Source organism: Botrytis sinoallii (genome assembly GCF_014898435.1).
Source record: "Botrytis sinoallii strain Bc 23 chromosome Unknown BSIN_001, whole genome shotgun sequence".
Taxonomy (NCBI): domain Eukaryota; kingdom Fungi; phylum Ascomycota; class Leotiomycetes; order Helotiales; family Sclerotiniaceae; genus Botrytis; species Botrytis sinoallii.
The window spans coordinates 1656707-1676373 of NW_024066028.1; the positions used below are offsets into that span (position 1 = coordinate 1656707).

Genomic DNA, 19667 nt, shown 5'->3' on the forward strand with positions numbered 1-19667 from the left:
TATACTTGGGCTGTGAAGTTAACTTAGCATCGAACAGGCTCTTCAAAAGTGTCAACTTCTATGGAGCTTGATGAATAAAAGCTTACATTCTGTTTGCCGCACATCTGAACTCCTACTGCGAAGCCCCTCGAAAAGCTCCAAATTTCCCCTCAACAAAAGCAGATTCAACTGAACTTCATACCTCTCCGGAACGCAAACAAGTTGCACTATTTCCCAAGCTCCGAAATACTACCGTTTAATGCAGTCCGCGGCGCTGATGTAAATTTGCAACGGTCATGATTTGTGTATTTGGCATCGGGGGTCGCAGCTGGTTTAACTTCAACACTTTCATGTGGTGTAGTAGTTTGTTGCATGTCTAATTTTTAAATGTTGATATGCAGCTTGTGTTTCTTTGATTCCTACAGGTGGGCCCTGAAGGTGAATGAGACTACGTTATGAACCATACTGGGTGAGAAGAGGCAGAGTTATAGTTTATTGTAGAGATTGCTGAGTTGTAATCTTTCGAAGAAGATTCAAGATACTTCGATTTGAATGATCCATTGGGTTCTTTGCGAGATTTGGCGGCGACTATGGTATCAGAACAGTATTACATTTCATGTGTTCATCAAATGTTGGGTCCGAGGATTAGATGTAGCATTGCGTCTGTTGCTCTTGCCTTTCAGATCGTTCGGTCTTGACTCTTGAAAGTTGGAAAAGGTGGAATGACCACAGCTGATTGGTTTTTGATGAGAGAGTTTACAGAAGTCTTTTGATATGGATGTTGTCAGTTTCTATGGTGTTGATCGCGAGCTTGAATTTAGAGTTGAATAATTCGGATTGATGTGTCAAATCAATACAAAGACTACAACAACAGTCTCACTATGCTCATCGCAGGACGGTCAAACATTCATGTTTGATTTAGAAAGAATTTGGATTTATGATAAAATACCAAAAACTCTTAGGGATACGAAGACTCAACACCTGTACGCGGTGCATCCTACAAACCTCCAGCTCTCTTTTGAGAGTCTGCAGAGCTAAGATTGAGTCGCAAATGGAATTAGAAGAATTAGAAAAAAAGAGATTCAGAGATATAGCGAAGGATTATATTACGATTTTACAACAGCAATACCTACAAAGAGTTGAATATCAGCTTTAGATACAGATATGAAGGTTACAGAAGCCCCGGTTAGATTCAACATCTATTATCGATTATTATTTCAAATACAGAAATATGATATGCAATAGGTCTCTTCTTTTAAAAAAATCTTTTCGATATAAAGCTTATTACTGCTTTACTTGTACTACAACCCTTTTTTATACCCTTTGGCTTTCAGCCACTCGAATACTACAATAACATAATACAGAGAATATCATTGCCTTCAAATTAATATTATACTCTAGGTATCGATACAGTACAACGTTTTTCTTTTAATTTTCGAATTTTCGAATTTTCTGAATTAATTTGTGTATAGGTAATAGAGCTTAGGATTCGACCCTGCCCCACTATTTTCAACAGTTTCGACTATATACATCTAATAAAAGCTAGAGGATATCAAGCTTATAAAAATATATAAAAGGTTAGTTTAAAAGAAATAAAGATAGAAAAGAGTAATGCTTTCTTCTACTACCTCACTAGTAAGAGAACCCTTTACTATATTGGAGGCAACTCGAAAGGGGATAACTCTTGTCTTTTATAGAAAAAGAGGAATAGCAAATTGGATTTAGGATTTTAAAAAGAGAAATTGGATATTGGAATGCTTTAATTGGATTAGGGGTAGGGGAAAAGTAAGGAAGAAAGTGTTTCAAAGAATGAAGACTATTTAATCTCTATTTGCACTCCGAATAGAGATCGGATATAGCATCCCAGTATTCGTTTTTACTCTCCCAAATTGAATATATCTATTGTAGATATCCACTAGCAGTTATTAGGTTCTTAAAGCCTAGCCGTTCTAAATAGTTTTGGACTGAGAAAAGGACGTTAATTAAATCAATCAATCAATCAATCAATCAACCAAAAACTCTTAGCTGGAAGGGTATTACAGCGCGGTGGGGCTTTTGTTGAGCGAGTACAGTTGGAAATCCTTTAGAGGAGAATCATTATGTAGAAATGTGAGTGTGCATAAAAATCATACTCGGGAATGAAAGTGAGCAAGTATTGATCAAGACACATATTAGAAGATATCTAGATAGACGGAAAGTTGACATGTCTCTTGTATTCGGCTGAGACGTTGGTCAACCTGGTCTGCTGCGACAGTTCTAAATCCTGAACATAACCCTTTCAGACTAGTAGATTCACCTATGAGCATCCACTCCGCAAATCCAAAATAAAAAAACTCTACGTACGTGTTCTTGCACTTCAAAATCTACCACAAATTTCATCTTCTGTATCTGTGTAGACCAGAGCTATAAAGACGGAGCTTCCTAAAGCCATGCGAGAAGGGATGTGAGATGATAAACTCAAGCATCATTTCTGAAAAAGGCAACCTCGCATACTTGTCTGCTATTCAGAGAACATCCCAAGGCATGTAATATGAATACTCAAGATGACCATTGAGGTAGCTACCGGAGGACTTGATACTGCAAGACTATGCAATGCCAAAGAAAAACGGCGTGAACGATCTAAACTGTTCAAAATTGTGTGCTAAAGGAATGGCGAGGACACTTCCCCTAATACATTTGATTCTTCTGCTTTCATCCCAGTCCTAGTAAAAGACTGTTTTATCTCCTACCAAGAATGATAAGAACATCTAGAGCTACCTAGGTACCTGAAATAGAGCACTGTTGGGTGAATGTGAAAAGAGTAGAAATAATGAACGATTCTGCGGCCCTGTCCATCTCAAGCTTCATGGTTCGACTTAGGTAATAGTCGCCCATTATCAGCGACTATGGCATACATCTGAAATGCAAAGATGATCATATAACACAATCAACATTGTGGAGAAAACCGATCGAATAGTTTCCAATTATTTTACCTCGCTCTGCAGGGCATTTTGACGTTTGCAACGAGTCATTTGGCGCAATGAGTGCTTACATAAGCTAGTCATGCTGTGTGACGATATGCGGTAGAACGCGCTTTATTTGCTAGGGTATTTTATTATCTTGCGAGCTCAATTCTCGACTCCAATCACTTTGTATAATACGCCCAGCCACATCTCATTCTAGTATCAATAGCCTCTAACAGCCGTCGCCATGAGTTCCGTCGATGCGAAGCTGCTGAAGTCGACCAAGTTTCCACCTGAGTTCAACCAGAAAGTCGACTTTCAGAAGGTTAATTTGGAGGTAATGAAAAAGTACGTTCAAACGAGCTTGGAGATACCAGACCAAGGGAATGGCAAGCTGACCCTATTGTGCAACGCAGATGGATCGCAGGAAAGATATCAGATATATTAGGAGCTGAAGATGATGTTGTCATTGAACTGTGTTTTAATCTCATTGAGGGTTCACGATATGTAGGTATTATCTGATTGATTTAATAGACACCAATCTAATGTGGACTGCAGCCGGATATCAAAAAGTTACAAATATCACTCACCGGTTTTCTCGACAAGGATACACCGGGGTTTTGCAAGGAGTTATGGAAACTTTGTCTCAGTGCGCAGGCCAGTCCTCAAGGTGTTCCAAAAGAACTTCTCGAGGCGAAAAAGTTGGAACTTATACAGGAAAAGGTTTAAATACTTCGGAGAGTTATGGGGATTACTGACTAACATTTGTTCAGATACAAGCCGAGCAAGCTGCAGATGATGCACGTCGGCGTCGAGAAGACGGTGAACGGAGAGACCGGGAAATGCACGCAATAAGAGATCGCGAACGAGGCGATCGCGGCGGACGTGGGCGAGGAGGAGGAGATAGCTGGCGCGGTGGTCGCGGGGATCGAGATTTTGATCGAAGTGGTGGCAGAGGGTTCGATCGAAGAGGTCCAAGATATTCGAGGTCGCCACGCGGAGCGCGAGACAATAGAGTCTATGTCCTACCACCTCGAAGCGACACTTACGTTCCCGCAACTCGTGATAGACGAGACGACAGGCGAAGACCAACTTTATCACGCTCTAGGTCGCCTTCAAGATCAAAGTCCCCATCACGATCTCCACCAAGACGACGCAGTCGGTCAGCTTCAGAATCTAGGTCACCATCACCTCGTAGGCGCAGGTCTAGATCGCCAGAAAGGCGCAATCGTGGGAGGGGTAGTAGGGGACGCGCGAGAAGCCCAGAGAGAAGACCACGCCGTAGATCTCCTTCGACCTCAAAATCACGTTCTCCACCTCGAAAGCGGAGAAGAGCTTCGACAGAATCCTTAAGTCGTTCTCCACCCCCAAAGTCTCGCAGATACCGTCGTCGCAACACGAGTTCTAGATCTAGATCTCGTTCCTCATCTCCCTCATTAAGCCGAAGCCCAACCCCACGGAAGAGAACTGTCTCACCCTCAAGTCCTGTCAGAAAAGATAGACGAGGCAGCCGCGATGTGAGGCGGCTATCGCGAAGCATTAGCCGGAGCGCCTCTCCCCCTGTTCGACGTCGTAGGGATTCTTCGAAGGATGAAGTCCGTAATGGAAGGAATGATAATGGAAAGAGACGTCGCTCTCTGCAAAGATATGAACCCACAAGCCGAAGAAGAAGGAATAGTTCTTCAAATGTAGAGGATGGAAGAAACAAGAGGGCTGATACTGAAGAAAAAAGTGACAGGGGATCACCAATTCGAGACGTCGAAGCCGATAAAACAGCTGGATCTGCCGAACCTGCACAGGTAGGTAGTGATTCATAAGGCAAGGGGAGAATCTCATTTTTATCGAAAGAAAACCCGACTAAGTTTACGTTCGTTATCTCGCTGACCCGTCCTTTTGGCATCAGAATTTGAGAAAAGATCCGCAGAAGTTAGCCGCCGAATTGCGAGAAAAATTGTTAAGGGAAAAGATTAAGAAGATGAGAACTTCGAGTTCCACCGCACATTCAGTAACTCATGCTAACGCTCATTGAGGAACATATCATTCGAATCAGGCATACAAGGACCATGGCATTAAGGGTATACTGGCACATAAAAGGAAATATATTTACAACATTAGTTCTACCTGCACAACGTGATACCACAACCAATTTCAGCCTTGAAAAATTGACCTGTCCCATACTATTTTTAAATACTTCAGATAATTGCTGTTCGAACTTGGGTAATGGCAGGTAGGTTGATAGTTCACATTGCAGCTGGACAATTAAGTCCGATTCAACTCGATTCAATATGTGTATTTGACAGACCTCTATAAGAGTCTAGTCCCAGGAAACTGGATGAAAATTGAACGCGGAGCTCCAGACATTTTTTTATTCCTGGTTCAACTTCAGCCCTATCTTAACCCGCAGCTTCGATAAGGATAAGACCAAAAAAGCTCTCATTCTGTCCGTGCGTCATTTTCCATTCTGTATCCCTTGCCCAAGCTTCCTGCTCCTTTTTCGGGGTTCAAACCATTATACAATCATATCTCAGCTATCTCGCGCAACTTACCAATCAATCATTATGGACTCGAATAAATCATCTACAGCTCTTGGTACTGCCTCGAAGGAAAATCGCACGGCGGACCCGACGGCAGGCCTTCCTTATTACGACGAAACACGACGAAAGCTTAAACAGTTATTAGAGCAAAAGAAGAATCTCGAGCGGGTTTTGGCGCTCAGTGAAGAGGCGATTTTCAGAAAGGAAACGGAGTATTTGGATGAGACCCCGCAGGGAAATATTATAACTGGATTCGATGGGTACGCGAAAGGTGCGAGCGTGGGTGGAGTGGGAAGGGGTGCTGGAACGGGGAGAAAGAGTACGGCGGTGGGAGGGACGGATAGACCGTTTAGTGGGAGTTCGCATAGTTGGAAGGTCAATGTTGTGAGTTGAGCAGTTTTATTCGAAAGATTGTTTATTGTGGTGGCAAGGCTGCAGAGACAATGGGTGGTACAAGAATTCGAACAATTGCGCATGCTATGCATAAAAGTCCGGAAGTTGGGGGAACTTGGAGGCAATTGGATGGGACTAACAGAAACCTCGGAATAGGATTCCCCACTACCTTCGGGAGCTTCAACGCCAGTTGCAGCTATGGCACCGACGCCCTTGTCTATGAGTTTTCCAAAGAATGGCGATGGCGCATCGAATCATGCGACGCCTACATCTGCTTCTTCGGGGAAAGGGAAAAAGAATAAGAAGATGGCGGGGGGTGACGATAGTGAAACAGATACGAGGGAAAATACGGGGAATAAGAAGGCGAGGACCAATTTTGGAGCTGCGAGGAAATAGAAGATGGATGACTTGAGTGGAAATATTGTGTTGTGATTGTTACATTTTGGAATTGGGATTGGGTAGGTGAAATTGACAATGTAGGAATTGGGAGTTTAAATCGGATTCTCGGAATGGAGAAATTGGGGATCTGGAGTATGGGAGGCGTCCTGGGAACATTGAAAAGAGGAATTAGCTGGTATATGTTAAGAGACCTATGGAGTCTCAAAGGAATCTGCAGCTACATGGGAAGTGATCAATTTCAGAACTGGGGAGTATATCGGTTTGCATATGAATGTTCAAGAGCTGGATACACTGGATCTCGGGGGTTTATCAAGAAGGGAAGCCATTAGTGGATTTTTACACTCTTCATACTTGGCCTACATTCGTGTATTCGAGATATGATTGAATCAGCTTAAAATATTAACGAATTCAAGGCACCTCCTCATCACTGTCCCCACCGAATCCAAAACTGAATCCCCCAGCCTCCCCATCCCCATTCCCAGTCGCAACAGCCTCATCCCATTTCCTCTTCCTTCCTTCCGCTTTCCTCTCTAGCTCCCCCATGGCCTCATCCAATAACTCAGGATACTCCCTCTTCATGCCCTCCACAAACATCGTGTACGGATCCGTCACCTCTTTCTTAAACCCCGAAACCTGATCTGCTTTGTCCTTTAAAAAGCCCAACACACCCACCAAATGCGCGCGCGGCACAAAATTCTGAGTTATAGCTATACTGGCATCCAGATTAACTACCAAGTGCCACCATCCACTGGGTACATGCAGCACTTCTCCAGCAGCACATACGCCTTCGATACATCCGGGCGTGCGACGCGCCTCGGAGTGGAAACCTAGGAGCCACTCGGCGATGGAAAGGGGAGATGTGACTTCGGATTGATCCGAGCTGACGTATACGCCGGGTGGGGGAGGTGAAGAAGGGGTGGAGGGAAACATGATCCAGTATTTTGAGCCGCGGAGAACGGCGTTCCAGGCGGAGGTGGCGTTGGGATCTTTGTGGTAGGTTGAGCCTGAGCGAGCGGGACCGATGATGAGCCATTTGTCGTCGGGACGGTTGGGGCCGAGGACCTGGAAGAGATCTTCGCCGAAGCAGGAGGGGATTTGGTAGGGTGGGGCGGAGCTGGCTTTGGGGGTGGAGAGGTTCATTTTGGAGAGGAAATCGCGGTCGAAGAGGTAGAGGGGAGACTCGTCGGCGCTGTGGTTCATGTATTGGATGTAGGTCTTGAGAGACCAGTCGACGGCTTCGGCGCGGAATTTGATATCGCTGTGTTGGCGGAGGAGAGCTTCGGTGTCCCAGGAATGATAGGCAGGCCATTCTCTCACTGGGGCAGTGAGGATGAAGGGTTTATCGCTCCAGGTTGAGGTGAATTCTTCGGGAGTGAGGTTTTCGAGGCGGGGAATTTGGTTCTTCAGAGGGATGTTGGTTGTGTAGGGGGTTAGGGGGGTGTGGGTGCAGAGGAATGGTCGGTATAAGACGTCGGAGAAGACATTGTTACATTGGATTTTTGAGAGCTGGCTTTCTTCTATGTTGAGGAATGTTGCACGCCATGAACCTCGCCATTTGAAGGTACCTGATTTGGATACTGGGGACCTATGTTTTGGTTAGCAGTCAAATTAGGTGAGTATTGGTAGTACATGAGTGCAGATAATTGTGGTTAAAGGGTGACATGTATATTTTAGTTGCTCTATATGATTTTCCCAGCTGAAGGTCTTGGGATCTTTGTAAAATGCCACTTGATGTATCATAATCTCCCTGGCTGTAAACATCTTCGAACCTTCAAAAATATCACTTGATGTATTGGAGTCTTCGATTGCTAAATAACTTCTATGGACACTTCAATGGACATAGAATATTCCACCTACATGAATGGTGGATAGTCCCCACTATTGCTTTGATAGAAAATACAAATGATCCTTCCTCTTTTTAAAAAACTCGCCAATAACCTAGGAGTTTATGAAAATCCTTCCTCAAAACTATTTCCCCTGTTCGAAAAGTGACAAAGAGTCATCTTTTTGAATGTCTAAACGCTAGTAGTTTCAAAGGAATGACTCCTATTGTAATGACTCCTATTGTCTTTCTCTACCATGACTCCAACTTCCCAAAACAGCAACGACGTCTCATTTAATATAATTCAATGAAGCAAAATGATAAAAGAGAATCAAAATTACTCACTCAATAAATAAAGGTTTCCAAAGTTCCTCGGATCGCGTGAATGCATATAAGAATTTGCAAGTAGAACCAAGCAAGGCTAACAATTCAGGATGCAAAGATTCTAATAATATGGCCACCACTTCATCCGGCAAGATCTGAAGAGATCCAATCGCGTAACGAGCATTGCTGGTGGCTGTATATTGATTCCCTGAGGGCTTGACACCTAAAGGATGAGGTGGGATGGAAACAGATGACTCTTCGATCTCTGCTGACTCGAATACTGGTATAGTAGTGGTACTATTGCCACTAGGCTGTATGGGAGTTGCAAAATCTAGATTTGAAGCAGATTTCATGGTTGATATCAAAGTGTGGAAAGGGAAGTAATAAAGGTAACAGGAAGGAGGGGTAGAATGATAAGAGATAAATACAATATCCAAGTTGAGACTTTTAGGAATAATGTGTATCGGGTATAGGAGGCATGTATGGGTATGAAGTAGGGGAGGAGGAGGAAAAGGAGAGGGAGAAGGAGAAGGGGAAGGGAAGGGGTGAATTATATTTTGTCTCTTTTAAGAATCAAATGTATATAATATATTTTTTCTCTTCACCATACTGTGAGTGGTCCGTGGAGCAAAAAAGATGGAGGGGGTGGATCGCCACTTTAACAGTTCAAAGGTGGCTGATGAAGTGGCACTGCACTGTACTGTCTGAGACCTCATTGTTTATAAGTGTCTGTTACTGCAACTGTCCACCGTAGTCATAATATTTGATTGAATATGTTGCCCATTTGTGATGATGTCTAATTCTCTATGAGTCAATGTTTGAATTCTTTCATTCATAATCAATTCAAGAGTATCTCTAGATATCGAGGTATCTACTAGGTAGTCAATAGCCTCTACTTCAGACATAAAAAGATACCCGAATAGGTAACACGTCAAAGTCTCCCTAAGAGAGTCTGAAACAAACGCATATAACGAATGCTGATTGGATGAACCTTTTTCAACCATTATTTTTCTAACTGATATGGTATGTACCTAACAAGTAAGTACTTCCTCATTCGGCCTGATTAAAGTAGTTGTTTGCTTTTCTTGATTCCCATCATCTATTTCCTACCTTGGTACACCTCCATCGACCTACCTAGGTACTTCACTACTGGTGACTGGCTCGAGACTAATAGTAGCGGGACAAAAAAAATAAGCGAGAGTTTCCCCAAAAAACTTTTTAGAATATCAAAGCCCTCCTTCCTCTTCCTTTTTTCTCTCCAAACCACAACTTCTACAAACACAAGCAAACAATCAAAATCACTAGATATACATTCAAACTCTCGTTCTCGGGAGTTGTTATCTAGTTTTCCACCCCCAAATAATTAAGAGCTTCACGTCGCAGTCTCTTTCAAGAGTACTTTGCGCATTTTTTCACCCCACCTCCACCTACCAACCTTATCATTTTCTAGATTTCAAGCAAGAGCTTGTAATCTAGATCTTACTTCAAACAACCCGCAAATATGGCTTCCGCTGATAAGGGTCTCGAGGAGATCCAAGAGGGTGAGTTACACCGATATTTTGAAGATGTTTTGAAGATGGATCCTACATGATCGCATTGTGGGAAAGGAAAAAAATCAATCAATAGAAACAAGAAGACTGACCACTTTTGTTTCTTGCAGGACAAATCGAGTCCAACTATGACGAGACCGTCGATTCTTTCGATACCATGAACTTGAAGCCAGAGCTTCTCCGAGGTACGATTTAAAGCAAAATCCATGAACAAACACACTTGGAGGAGCAAATTTAACATGAAATTACAGGTGTCTACGCTTACGGTTTCGAGCGTCCATCTGCTATCCAACAACGTGCTATTATGCCAGTTATCAAGGGTGAGTTCATCGAAACATGCGACTTTCTTTTCAGCATATCTAATATATTACAAAAGGCCATGACGTTATTGCCCAGGCTCAATCTGGTACCGGAAAGACCGCCACTTTCTCCATCTCCGTCCTCCAAAAGCTTGACCCCAACGTTAAGCAATGCCAGGCCTTGATCCTTGCACCAACCCGTGAGTTGGCTCAACAAATCCAAAAGGTCGTTGTCGCCATCGGTGACTTCATGAACGTTGAGTGCCACGCATGCATTGGTGGTACCAGTGTTCGTGATGACATGAAGGCCCTTCAAGATGGCCCTCAAGTCGTTGTTGGTACCCCAGGTCGTGTCCACGACATGATTCAAAGACGTTTCTTGAAGACCGACTCCATGAAGATGTTCGTTCTTGACGAGGCCGATGAGATGCTTTCCGTAAGTTTAAAACCGCTCAGTCTTGCTTGAGAACGATTCCACTAACAATCCTTCAAGCGTGGTTTCACCGAGCAAATCTACGACATCTTCCAACTCCTTCCTCAATCCACCCAAGTTGTCCTCCTCTCCGCCACCATGCCACAAGATGTCCTTGAGGTCACCACCAAGTTCATGCGTGACCCCGTCCGTATCTTGGTCAAGAAGGCCGAGCTTACCCTCGAAGGTATTAAGCAATTCTACATCGCTGTTGAGAAGGAAGACTGGAAGTTGGACACCCTTTCCGATTTGTACGAGACCGTCACCATCACACAAGCAGTCATCTTCTGCAACACCAGAAGAAAGGTCGATTGGTTGACTGACAAACTCACTGCCCGTGATTTCACCGTCTCCGCCATGCACGGTGACATGGACCAAGGTCAACGTGACTTGATTATGAAGGAGTTCCGTTCCGGTTCATCCCGTGTCTTGATCGCCACTGATCTCTTGGCCCGTGGTATCGATGTTCAACAAGTTTCCTTGGTCATCAACTACGATCTACCAGCCAACCGTGAGAACTACATCCATCGTATCGGTCGTGGAGGACGTTTCGGACGTAAGGGTGTTGCCATCAACTTCGTCACCGCTGATGATGTCCGCATGATGAGAGAAATCGAGCAGTTCTACAGCACTCAAATCGAGGAGATGCCAATGAACGTTGCTGATCTCATCTAAGCTTAATTTTCTTTTAATATACAATTTGGTAAATCACGAGTTCTCGAGCGTGAATGTCTATAAAAGGACCACAGCATCGAAACCCCCTTTGTAAGGGCAGTGATAGTGAGCGTAGCTGGTTCGCCCGGCGCGTGAGGATTTGGTCAATGGGTAGCATAAAAGTTGCTGCATTGGTTGGTGCAGCTGGATTATTTCTTGCGTATTTTATGGCATTAGAGGTTTGGGGGGTTCTTCTTTGCTTTTTAATCTCTGTATTTAGGGATTCCTCATCGGTTGTCTTACGACCTCTATGTCTACTCAGATCTACCTACAGTTGGCTCAAGACCGGTCCATTCGATGTAGTACGATTGATGATAGATGCTGAGATCATTTTCCATAGATCCCGGCAAAAATGAAAAAAATTTAATAAAAAATAGTCAAATGTTTCAGTGATGTCTGCATATTTTCCTTTGAATGTCATCCATTTATCATATCACAGTTGCTCGTTTTTTCCAGTGGTGTTGTGTCACAAGCGCAGGCGGCGAGCTCGCTAAGCTGGGTAGGAACTCGGAAGAAGCTCAAGTCGACCTTCACCTTTCATCGACACACCACCATCAATTTTCTTACGCATAATACTCATTGTTCTTATGTAGTACTTGACGTACTAGGTTTATTGTTATCACATCATATATTAATTGGCGTCTCACCATTCTCTAGATAAGTCATTTTTGTTTCTTCACTATGACAGTGGCATTCGCGAAGTCACCTCTCAAACGTGCTGGTTTGTGTCAAGAAGCCATAAATGGCGTTCAACGCATAGTTAACTTTCAATTTCGAAAGGAACATCGCGCTCTCTTGACCATCTTGGAGGATTTGAAAACTAAGGTAGATAAGACATCTGCAGATGCAGAACGACGATTTGAGGAATCTCAAAAGCAATTGAAGGATACTGAAAATCGATTGGAGAAGTTGGAAAATGAGTCGAGAGATTTGATCCAGAAAAATAAAGAGTGGGAGGGTGAAGTGAGGGGCTTGAAGGAGAAGATGGAGAGGTTGAGTGGGTTGATGGGTGGGTTTGTGCTGGTGATGTGGTTGCGAATGTGAGAGTGGAACTGATGATCACAGGTTTACAGACTGCATCTGCAGAGCCGGTTCTTGCTCGCAGTGGTGATACAGAGTTACAGAAGGATCGGGTGCCAGCTGGGACTGATTTGTCTGGTCAGGGTCTAGATGTCGCGGGTCTGCAGCATTTGGCAACGCCATCTGTCATCGTCTCTTCTCGGGGAAGTGCCGAAGCGCCTGAGCAACGTATGTCCACATCCACTACACAGCAATCCGTTTCAGCCTTGTCGCCAGAAATCAATACATCTCTCAATGATCGCATCCCTCGTACGCCGAATAGACGCCAATCAAGTCAAGCCATCTCACCACTCGCGCATGATGGCCCCATGAGTCCGCCCCTCGCCCCTCGACTATCACTCGTAGCTACTACACCGATAAATAAGAGAGTCCCACCACCATCGAGCAAGCCAGTACCAAATGCGACATCCCGCAAAGCTGCCCACCCCCCTTCATGGATCAATATCTCGCAGACCCCAGATCAAACTATCGAGGCCTATCTAGCTCAGGCAACAGAATACAACAAGGCAATTAAATCACGCAAATCTCGATTCGAATTCATTGCAAGATTCATCAGAGGATTGTGGAAGGAGAATGATCGCGACGTCTTACTCAAGCAGCTGCAAAAGAAATTCCAGTCCCGAACTACGAAGGATGGATTCGTGGAGGTTATGTGTGGATTTTCTGATGTGGGAGAGGGATTGCTGGCTGCTAGGTTGATTGCTGGAAGTGGAGGTACGAGTGGGAAGAGAGGTGGCCATGATGCTGGGATGGATCATGACGAGGTGGATGCATCGCATCAGAAGAGAAGAAAGACTTTGGAATCCCAGTCGTCGAATGATGATGAGTTGTAAGATGTCTGTCGACTTGCTTGGTTTCTTTGAAGGAAATGATGGCTGGGAATGGTGGTACATACTTTGTGGATGTGGAAGATAATAGCAGTGTCTGTCACTGTCAATGTTGCATGCTCGGATGTTATGCAGAGAAAATACTGGGTTTATATTGAGAAAGTAGCTAATACATAGAAGTGGAGCTTGAGATGCTCGGATATAATAGCATGTACGCCTCGCTGCGCTAATAATACCATACAAATCTAAATTGATGCTTGCTTGCATATGATACCTAGTTTCTCACTCTGAAGAGATATCTCCAAGATCCATATCCGTCTGAACAAGTGAGGTGATAACATCTAGACTCAAAAATGTAATCTAACCTAGACCCGGGCGAAATGTTCTTTCAAAATTTAAATTATATTACCAAGATAGATAGAGTCAATGTGTTAACTATAGACATTGTAGATCACAGAAACACACATCTATTGCATTAAGCGACTTGACTTTTAGGCAGGTGAGTTGAAATCATCTCAAATCTTCATTATTCATCGCCTTGGGGAGCACTGCTTTCCCCGCCCTTGATAACGCCTCGTTTAATCCTCGTCCTCTCCCAGAGAAATCGTACAGGGCGAATTGAACCAAACCATGTCCCGTCCCGTCCTGTCCCGTCCTGTTCCGTCCTATCATATCCTATATCCATTTGACCCACCCCATCCCATTCACAATCACGAAGGGCCATCCTCGGGCAACTCCTCAATTACGCCCCGTACAATCTCCATCAATTCATCCACATCCGGTCTCTCACTAGGTTCCACCTTCAAGCATTTTCGCACCACTTCCCGTATACTTTCGCTAATACCACTATCTTCACTTTGTCCCGTCTGATTCGTGGTCTTCTTCTTTCCCCCAGCTCCTTCGTCGGGAAATCGCCAATCGCCTCCTAATACGCAAATACTCAGACTTCCTCCCGTTTCATCGCTGCGCATTTCGAAGGGTGATTTTCCGACAAGACATGCGTATAGCGTGCAGCCTAGCGACCAAATGTCGACTTTGGTGTCGATAGTACTGCCTGTTTTTACGTCGAAGAGTTCGGGGGCGCGATAGGGCATGGTGGAGTGCTCGGCTGCTTGGTCTTGCACTGCTAGGGCGAGTGATCGGGAGGTTATCGGTGTGGGTGAGGGAGCTAGGGATCCGAGATCCATTAAAATGGGTTGGACGCCGTCGTCGTCAATCATGATGTTTCCTATTCTTGACGTTAGATAGCTTCACGCATTGGGTTCTCCCTTTGACATACCTGGTTTAATATCCCTATGCGCATATGCCCTAGCTCCTCCTGGCGCAATACCCTCTTGACTCATGGTAACTTCCCCATCCATAAGTGGTTCCTGCTGTTCACTATCCTCATCGGTTTCTCTCCCTCTCTGTCTTCCCCTCCTCGATTCCACTTCCTCTTCCGCTTCCTGGTCTGCCCGCGCCGCATCCGCCCTGACTTTCTTCGCCTTGTTCACACTATTCGCACCACCTGGTCCTCCTTTAACTTTATATTGATGCATAGCCTTCAGTGCATTCAAAACTCCCAAAAACAAAACCATCAGTCTCTTCTCCGGAAATTTCGTATGGTTCACCAGATTCGCATTGATTATATCTTGTAAATTTCCGCGTCGATAATATGGTAGCAGGATATACACCGTCTTCGCTCCGGGATCTGATCGATCCGCAGAGACACAGTAGTCCACGCTGTGTATTATATTTGGATGCGGCGAGAAGAGCGCATAGGCTTCTACTTCTTTCATGGCGAGGGCCACGGATTCTTGACCGAATGGACATCGGATTTTCTTCACAGCGTAGGTATTGTCACTGCTGGTATCTTGGACAAGGTAGACGTAGGAAAATCCTCCCTCGCCCAGTAATCGTAATATCTTGAAACTGCGATTATTTATTTTGAGCTGCGGAGAGCCCGGAAAACAACTCATACAGTTGGTGAGGGTATATAGTAAATCGAGAAAGTACTGAGCCATCTTGAATTAAGGAATTGGAAGGTTGAACGAGTTGTGAATCTTTGGCTCTGAGGTTTGCGAGGGTGCGAGCTGGTATAGCTCTGGGGCGCAAAGTGGTATGTTTCGTATCTTTGTGGAGCTATCGATGGGAAGGTTGCGCATGTGGCAATTGTGTTGCTGGGACTTTGCAATGCGAGTTATTAGATTGATTATGAGGAATTTGATCGTGGTAATTGGGTTGTGCTGCTATTGAGAGGTGTCTTTACCTACCTCCTACATACGGTTTATTGATAACAAGGGACGGCTGAGTAAGCCGTGGTATTAGCCACAATATACTTCGTATATTTTTGGATTTTGATCAGTGAAGAACAACATCTTGGAAAATGTTGTTATTAAAACTATAGTCTGGGGTTTGGTTATGTTTAAACTGTTGCTTAACTGAAGGCATGCCTTGTTATAGTCTCAGTATATCTCGTTCTTAGATATGTCTATTGAAGATGGTTCATGTAGTGCTAGTTAACAGTGCTTCGGTGAGCTGCAGGCTTTCAATCAAGAGCACACTCAACATTTGGAGGAGAAAATTAAGAAGATATACAAAGTTATATAAGATGTCATCACGGCTATCTCATAATCACGAAGTTTAGGGACAATACACGCTTTTGATGAGGTTCTATAAGAACTCAATGGCCGTTCAAACTTCCCTTGAGAGATTCATCATCAACCTATCACTCAGCCTATCATTTTGAACGCCCGCATATTGCTCCCCATCGATCTCGCTGATCTTGTTCTTGTTGTCTAATTAGAAAGGATTGGCCAGCGCTCAATTGCTTTCGATGATGGGATACTGTTCAGGGTAATTGATTGAGAGAAGGTGACTGGGGATATATAGGACAGCCCGACTGTTACTGTCTGTGGTGGGTGTGAGGTAAGTGTGCTTATCACGGTGATTCCTATAACAACCTTGGAACTATATGGTGAAGGAAGGCCGTAATCTGCCATGGCTTTAAGATTCTGCCTCGATTCATCATCAGCTATGTGCGATGGAATCAATAATGTGGAGCTGGTATTAAGTTTTGTATATTTCATCGCCACAAACGCTGCTACAAATATTTATATCTGAGGCTTAGTTGCCGATTTGGATGTGGTATCGAGTTTCTTTTTGGCCTGTGAAATTAGTTACATGCATGAAGGCGTCGGAATAAGTCACAGGCTCACAGGGTCCTCTGGAACACAAGCCTGAAAACCGGTACCACAGAAACAAACAGAAGCTCACAAAAGCCTATCGTCGTTTGCAACGTGGGTGGTTTTCTTTCATGTTTTCAAGTAAATGAGCGGCGCAGCAAAAAGTGATTGGCCCTGCATGCGGGGTCGCAGGCGGCTATATAATTCCTGCATGATTAAGTACATAATCAGGCTCTAAAGTACAGCTGCTCGAGCTGCTATTCATAAAAAGCAACTTTTGAACTTAGACTGTTTGTCGATATGAGAAATAAGCTTCTTGATCGCCATGATACAAACGAGCCATCCAATTATATTCCAAGCACGCCCGGTTACGAGATGAATAGCCCAATCCCAGCAGCTCAGTCCCATTCACATACGTCCAATTCAACTTTTAAGAAGAAATATCAAATACTAGGCATCTTCGCTTTAATTCTGGCCATCATTTTTGGTCTCCGCTCATTGCACATGGATCATAACAAAGACGGCCATGAATCAGTAGCCGATTCTGATTTCAATGCCCCTCCCATCTACACACCCACTTCTACCATCATCGCCGACGAAAACCGCCAAGACCAAGACAATCAATGCTCTCACAACCCAAGCTCAGTCCCTTGGCCTAATTCCACCTACCTAATTCGCGCCTCCTCATCTGGGAGACTCCTAACTCTAGACTCTGGTGACATTACTTTAGCCAAACCAGGCGATAACCGCGGCTCCAGCATCCACGTGAGTATACAATCCTTCGGCAGCAAGCCCTTCTCTGGACTCCTAATTTTATTCATTTATACTGAAACTTTCCTTCAAATAGTGGAAATGCATCGAAGTTAAAGGATGGCTCCATTTCCAGAACGCTGCTTCCGGTTGTTTTCTCGGGCACAAGTTCTGGGGTGATTTGACTTGCTCTTCAAGGGTGGCTGAAGGGTGGGAGAGATTTACCGTAAGACCTTTACCAGAAGGGGGATACTATCTTTCGTTGACGCACTTCGAAAGATTGTTGAAAGTGGGGATCAAGGATGGAGTTCTGGCGAAAATTTGGGAGGGGGAGACTGGAGGTTTCGTGAACAATGGAGAGGGGGAGGGGCAGGTGGTTGTTTGGGAGTTTACTAAGGTTTAGGCACGGTGTACTATGCTATCCTGTGCAGCTGCATGTACACACGACGTGTGAGGGCTGGCAACAGTTGTTACAACTCTTTAAAGAATGATAAGTCTAGTCAGCGGTAAATACGCACAGCGAAAGGCATAATTGTGTATGGAGAACTTTTCAACCAGTGTACATATAGATATCCAACCCTAAGTTCGCTTTTCCCAAAGAATAAAACCCGCCCCCAAAAGGGGGGGTTAGATACACTCGGAAGCCAGGCTTGGGTAACAATCTATATGAATAATTAATTACAACGGGATTCAAATAAACTTTTCGATACAATGTGAGAAACACGCGTTTGATCATCTCTAAACTCGGGGACATGGACCTCGCCCAAAAACTTATGGTCGCTAAAATGCCCAACATGCCAAGAACGCCTTCGCTATGCAATCAATTAGCACCCATATATATACCATCAAATTCGAAATCAGCGTCTATTATTTCCATCGAGCTCAGCGAAAGTCGATCCATTCATTTCGTGTACCTGCGTATTGCCAACCTCGTGCGCCTCGTATCCATATCCATGGCCGATCTCATGCGGAACGTCAGATCCAGGCGAAGATGGAAGAGAAGCGACTTGGTTCATTTTAATCTGGGAAGCCGCGTAAGGACTATCCTGCTGTGGCGCTGTATCATATTTCCTCCGCCTCCTCATGAAAAATATAGTTCCAATGAGAGCAGCAATGGCAACTATACCAACGGCGATACCGACAGCAATACCGATCTTTGCTCCGGTGCCGAGTCCTGAACTACTATTACTACTATCACTAGTTGAGGGCGAAGAAACTGCTGATGTGTACGTAGCTGCAGCTCCAGATGAGCTGGGAGTAGAGCCAGAGGCTGCCGTTTCGGATTTGGAGGCCGATCCAGATGTCGAACTCGAACTAGTACTCGAGCTGAAAGCCGTCACTGTCGGAACTGCAGAATTACCATCGAAATTATATCCATTGATCTGAACAGCCTGGACCGCATGGTCACTATCCAACACAGCAGTCATTGTCGTATATCCATCTGCGGCAGGTGTCCAAATACTAACATATGTGATCGTGGCTCCGGAGGTGATGGTCGATGTGCATTCGCCGGGATAGGGTTGGGACATTAAAGACCATAGAGCATAACCGCTAGGACAACACCCACTCAGTGTAGAACCAGAGTTTACAACGGTGGTGACGGCTACGGTATAGGCTTCCGGACATAGAAAGGGTCCTAGTGAGGTGATCGCTGTCGCAGAGGTGTCTTGATTCCACCATGATCTTGCTTCAGAAGGCCAGCACTTCGTCGCGAAGGTAATGGCATTCTGGTTAGGGTCGTAGGCATAGATCTGTGTGAGATTATTGGGAGAATACAATTCGGTTTTGCAGCTAGGCACATTGGGATAAACAGTGGTTAAAGGTAGCCAAGTAGTCACCACACCGGCTGTCCCCTCAGCAGCTGGGTAACGCGAAGTTGGCGTTGACATTGATCACTAGCTTCATCAATTGTTGCGCGAAGAAAAGTAAAAAGCGATCGCAAGAAATCTACAACACGCAAGGTGCTGGAGATCTGATGCATTTACGAAATAGAGTGCGGCTACTGGCCTCCACCTACCCTCAAAGCACCACTCTACTTGGACCCCTGTATCCACATGGGGATATCGAGTCTCCATAGCCAATTCGTGATACGCTACAGTTAGATAGCGCGACGGTTTGAAGAACCTGTTGAATTCCTTGCGCCAAGTATACACGTCTGAGTGGAAGGATTGTTATCTCGTGGGGCCATGATCCTAGGTAAGCTTGAATGGAGGCCGCCTTGGATATTGCCCTTGATTGGCAAGGCTGGCACTGACAATATCAGTAAAGCAGCAATGTGAAATAAAATTTGAGCCATCGCTTGTCAACTGTGCTGCGTATTTTATTGGTTCCTTCGCCTGGAAGTGACTAAAGAATTGATTACAGGGTGGCAGGGCTGAAGAAGACTGCAAACTCGATAATGTGTCAAAGTCCAGCCGG

At 44.6% G+C, this 19667-nt stretch overlaps 8 protein-coding genes across 8 annotated transcripts; 5 read left to right on the plus strand and 3 right to left on the minus strand.

The window, feature by feature from the left end:
• Positions 1-3168: 3168 nt before the first annotated feature.
• Positions 3169-4950, plus strand: EAF02_000353 (uncharacterized protein; the record flags this gene model as incomplete). Its single annotated transcript, XM_038896401.1, has 5 exons — positions 3169-3269; positions 3338-3428; positions 3480-3644; positions 3695-4720; positions 4825-4950. 5 exons carry the CDS (start codon positions 3169-3171, stop codon positions 4948-4950), a joined length of 1509 nt encoding a protein of 502 aa, XP_038763260.1.
• Positions 4951-5479: 529 nt separating this feature from the next.
• On the plus strand, positions 5480-6244 carry EAF02_000354 (uncharacterized protein; the record flags this gene model as incomplete). The annotated part of the gene is made up of 2 exons (XM_038896402.1): positions 5480-5839; positions 6005-6244. The coding sequence occupies 2 exons, from the start codon at positions 5480-5482 to the stop codon at positions 6242-6244; spliced, it is 600 nt and encodes a 199-aa protein (XP_038763261.1).
• Positions 6245-6655: 411 nt separating this feature from the next.
• EAF02_000355 (uncharacterized protein) lies at positions 6656-8746 on the minus strand (the record flags this gene model as incomplete). The annotated part of the gene is made up of 2 exons (XM_038896403.1): positions 6656-7832; positions 8415-8746. 2 exons carry the CDS (start codon positions 8744-8746, stop codon positions 6656-6658), a joined length of 1509 nt encoding a protein of 502 aa, XP_038763262.1.
• Positions 8747-9894: 1148 nt separating this feature from the next.
• On the plus strand, positions 9895-11389 carry EAF02_000356 (uncharacterized protein; the record flags this gene model as incomplete). The annotated part of the gene is made up of 5 exons (XM_038896404.1): positions 9895-9934; positions 10054-10128; positions 10195-10263; positions 10320-10678; positions 10736-11389. 5 exons carry the CDS (start codon positions 9895-9897, stop codon positions 11387-11389), a joined length of 1197 nt encoding a protein of 398 aa, XP_038763263.1.
• Positions 11390-12109: 720 nt separating this feature from the next.
• On the plus strand, positions 12110-13341 carry EAF02_000357 (uncharacterized protein; the record flags this gene model as incomplete). The annotated part of the gene is made up of 2 exons (XM_038896405.1): positions 12110-12437; positions 12494-13341. 2 exons carry the CDS (start codon positions 12110-12112, stop codon positions 13339-13341), a joined length of 1176 nt encoding a protein of 391 aa, XP_038763264.1.
• A 704-nt stretch (positions 13342-14045) lies between these two features.
• On the minus strand, positions 14046-15338 carry EAF02_000358 (uncharacterized protein; the record flags this gene model as incomplete). Its single annotated transcript, XM_038896406.1, has 2 exons — positions 14046-14563; positions 14615-15338. 2 exons carry the CDS (start codon positions 15336-15338, stop codon positions 14046-14048), a joined length of 1242 nt encoding a protein of 413 aa, XP_038763265.1.
• Positions 15339-16799: 1461 nt separating this feature from the next.
• EAF02_000359 (uncharacterized protein) lies at positions 16800-17652 on the plus strand (the record flags this gene model as incomplete). The annotated part of the gene is made up of 2 exons (XM_038896407.1): positions 16800-17264; positions 17347-17652. 2 exons carry the CDS (start codon positions 16800-16802, stop codon positions 17650-17652), a joined length of 771 nt encoding a protein of 256 aa, XP_038763266.1.
• A 454-nt stretch (positions 17653-18106) lies between these two features.
• EAF02_000360 (uncharacterized protein) lies at positions 18107-19138 on the minus strand (the record flags this gene model as incomplete). The annotated part of the gene is made up of 1 exon (XM_038896408.1): positions 18107-19138. One exon carries the CDS (start codon positions 19136-19138, stop codon positions 18107-18109), a length of 1032 nt encoding a protein of 343 aa, XP_038763267.1.
• Positions 19139-19667: the final 529 nt, after the last annotated feature.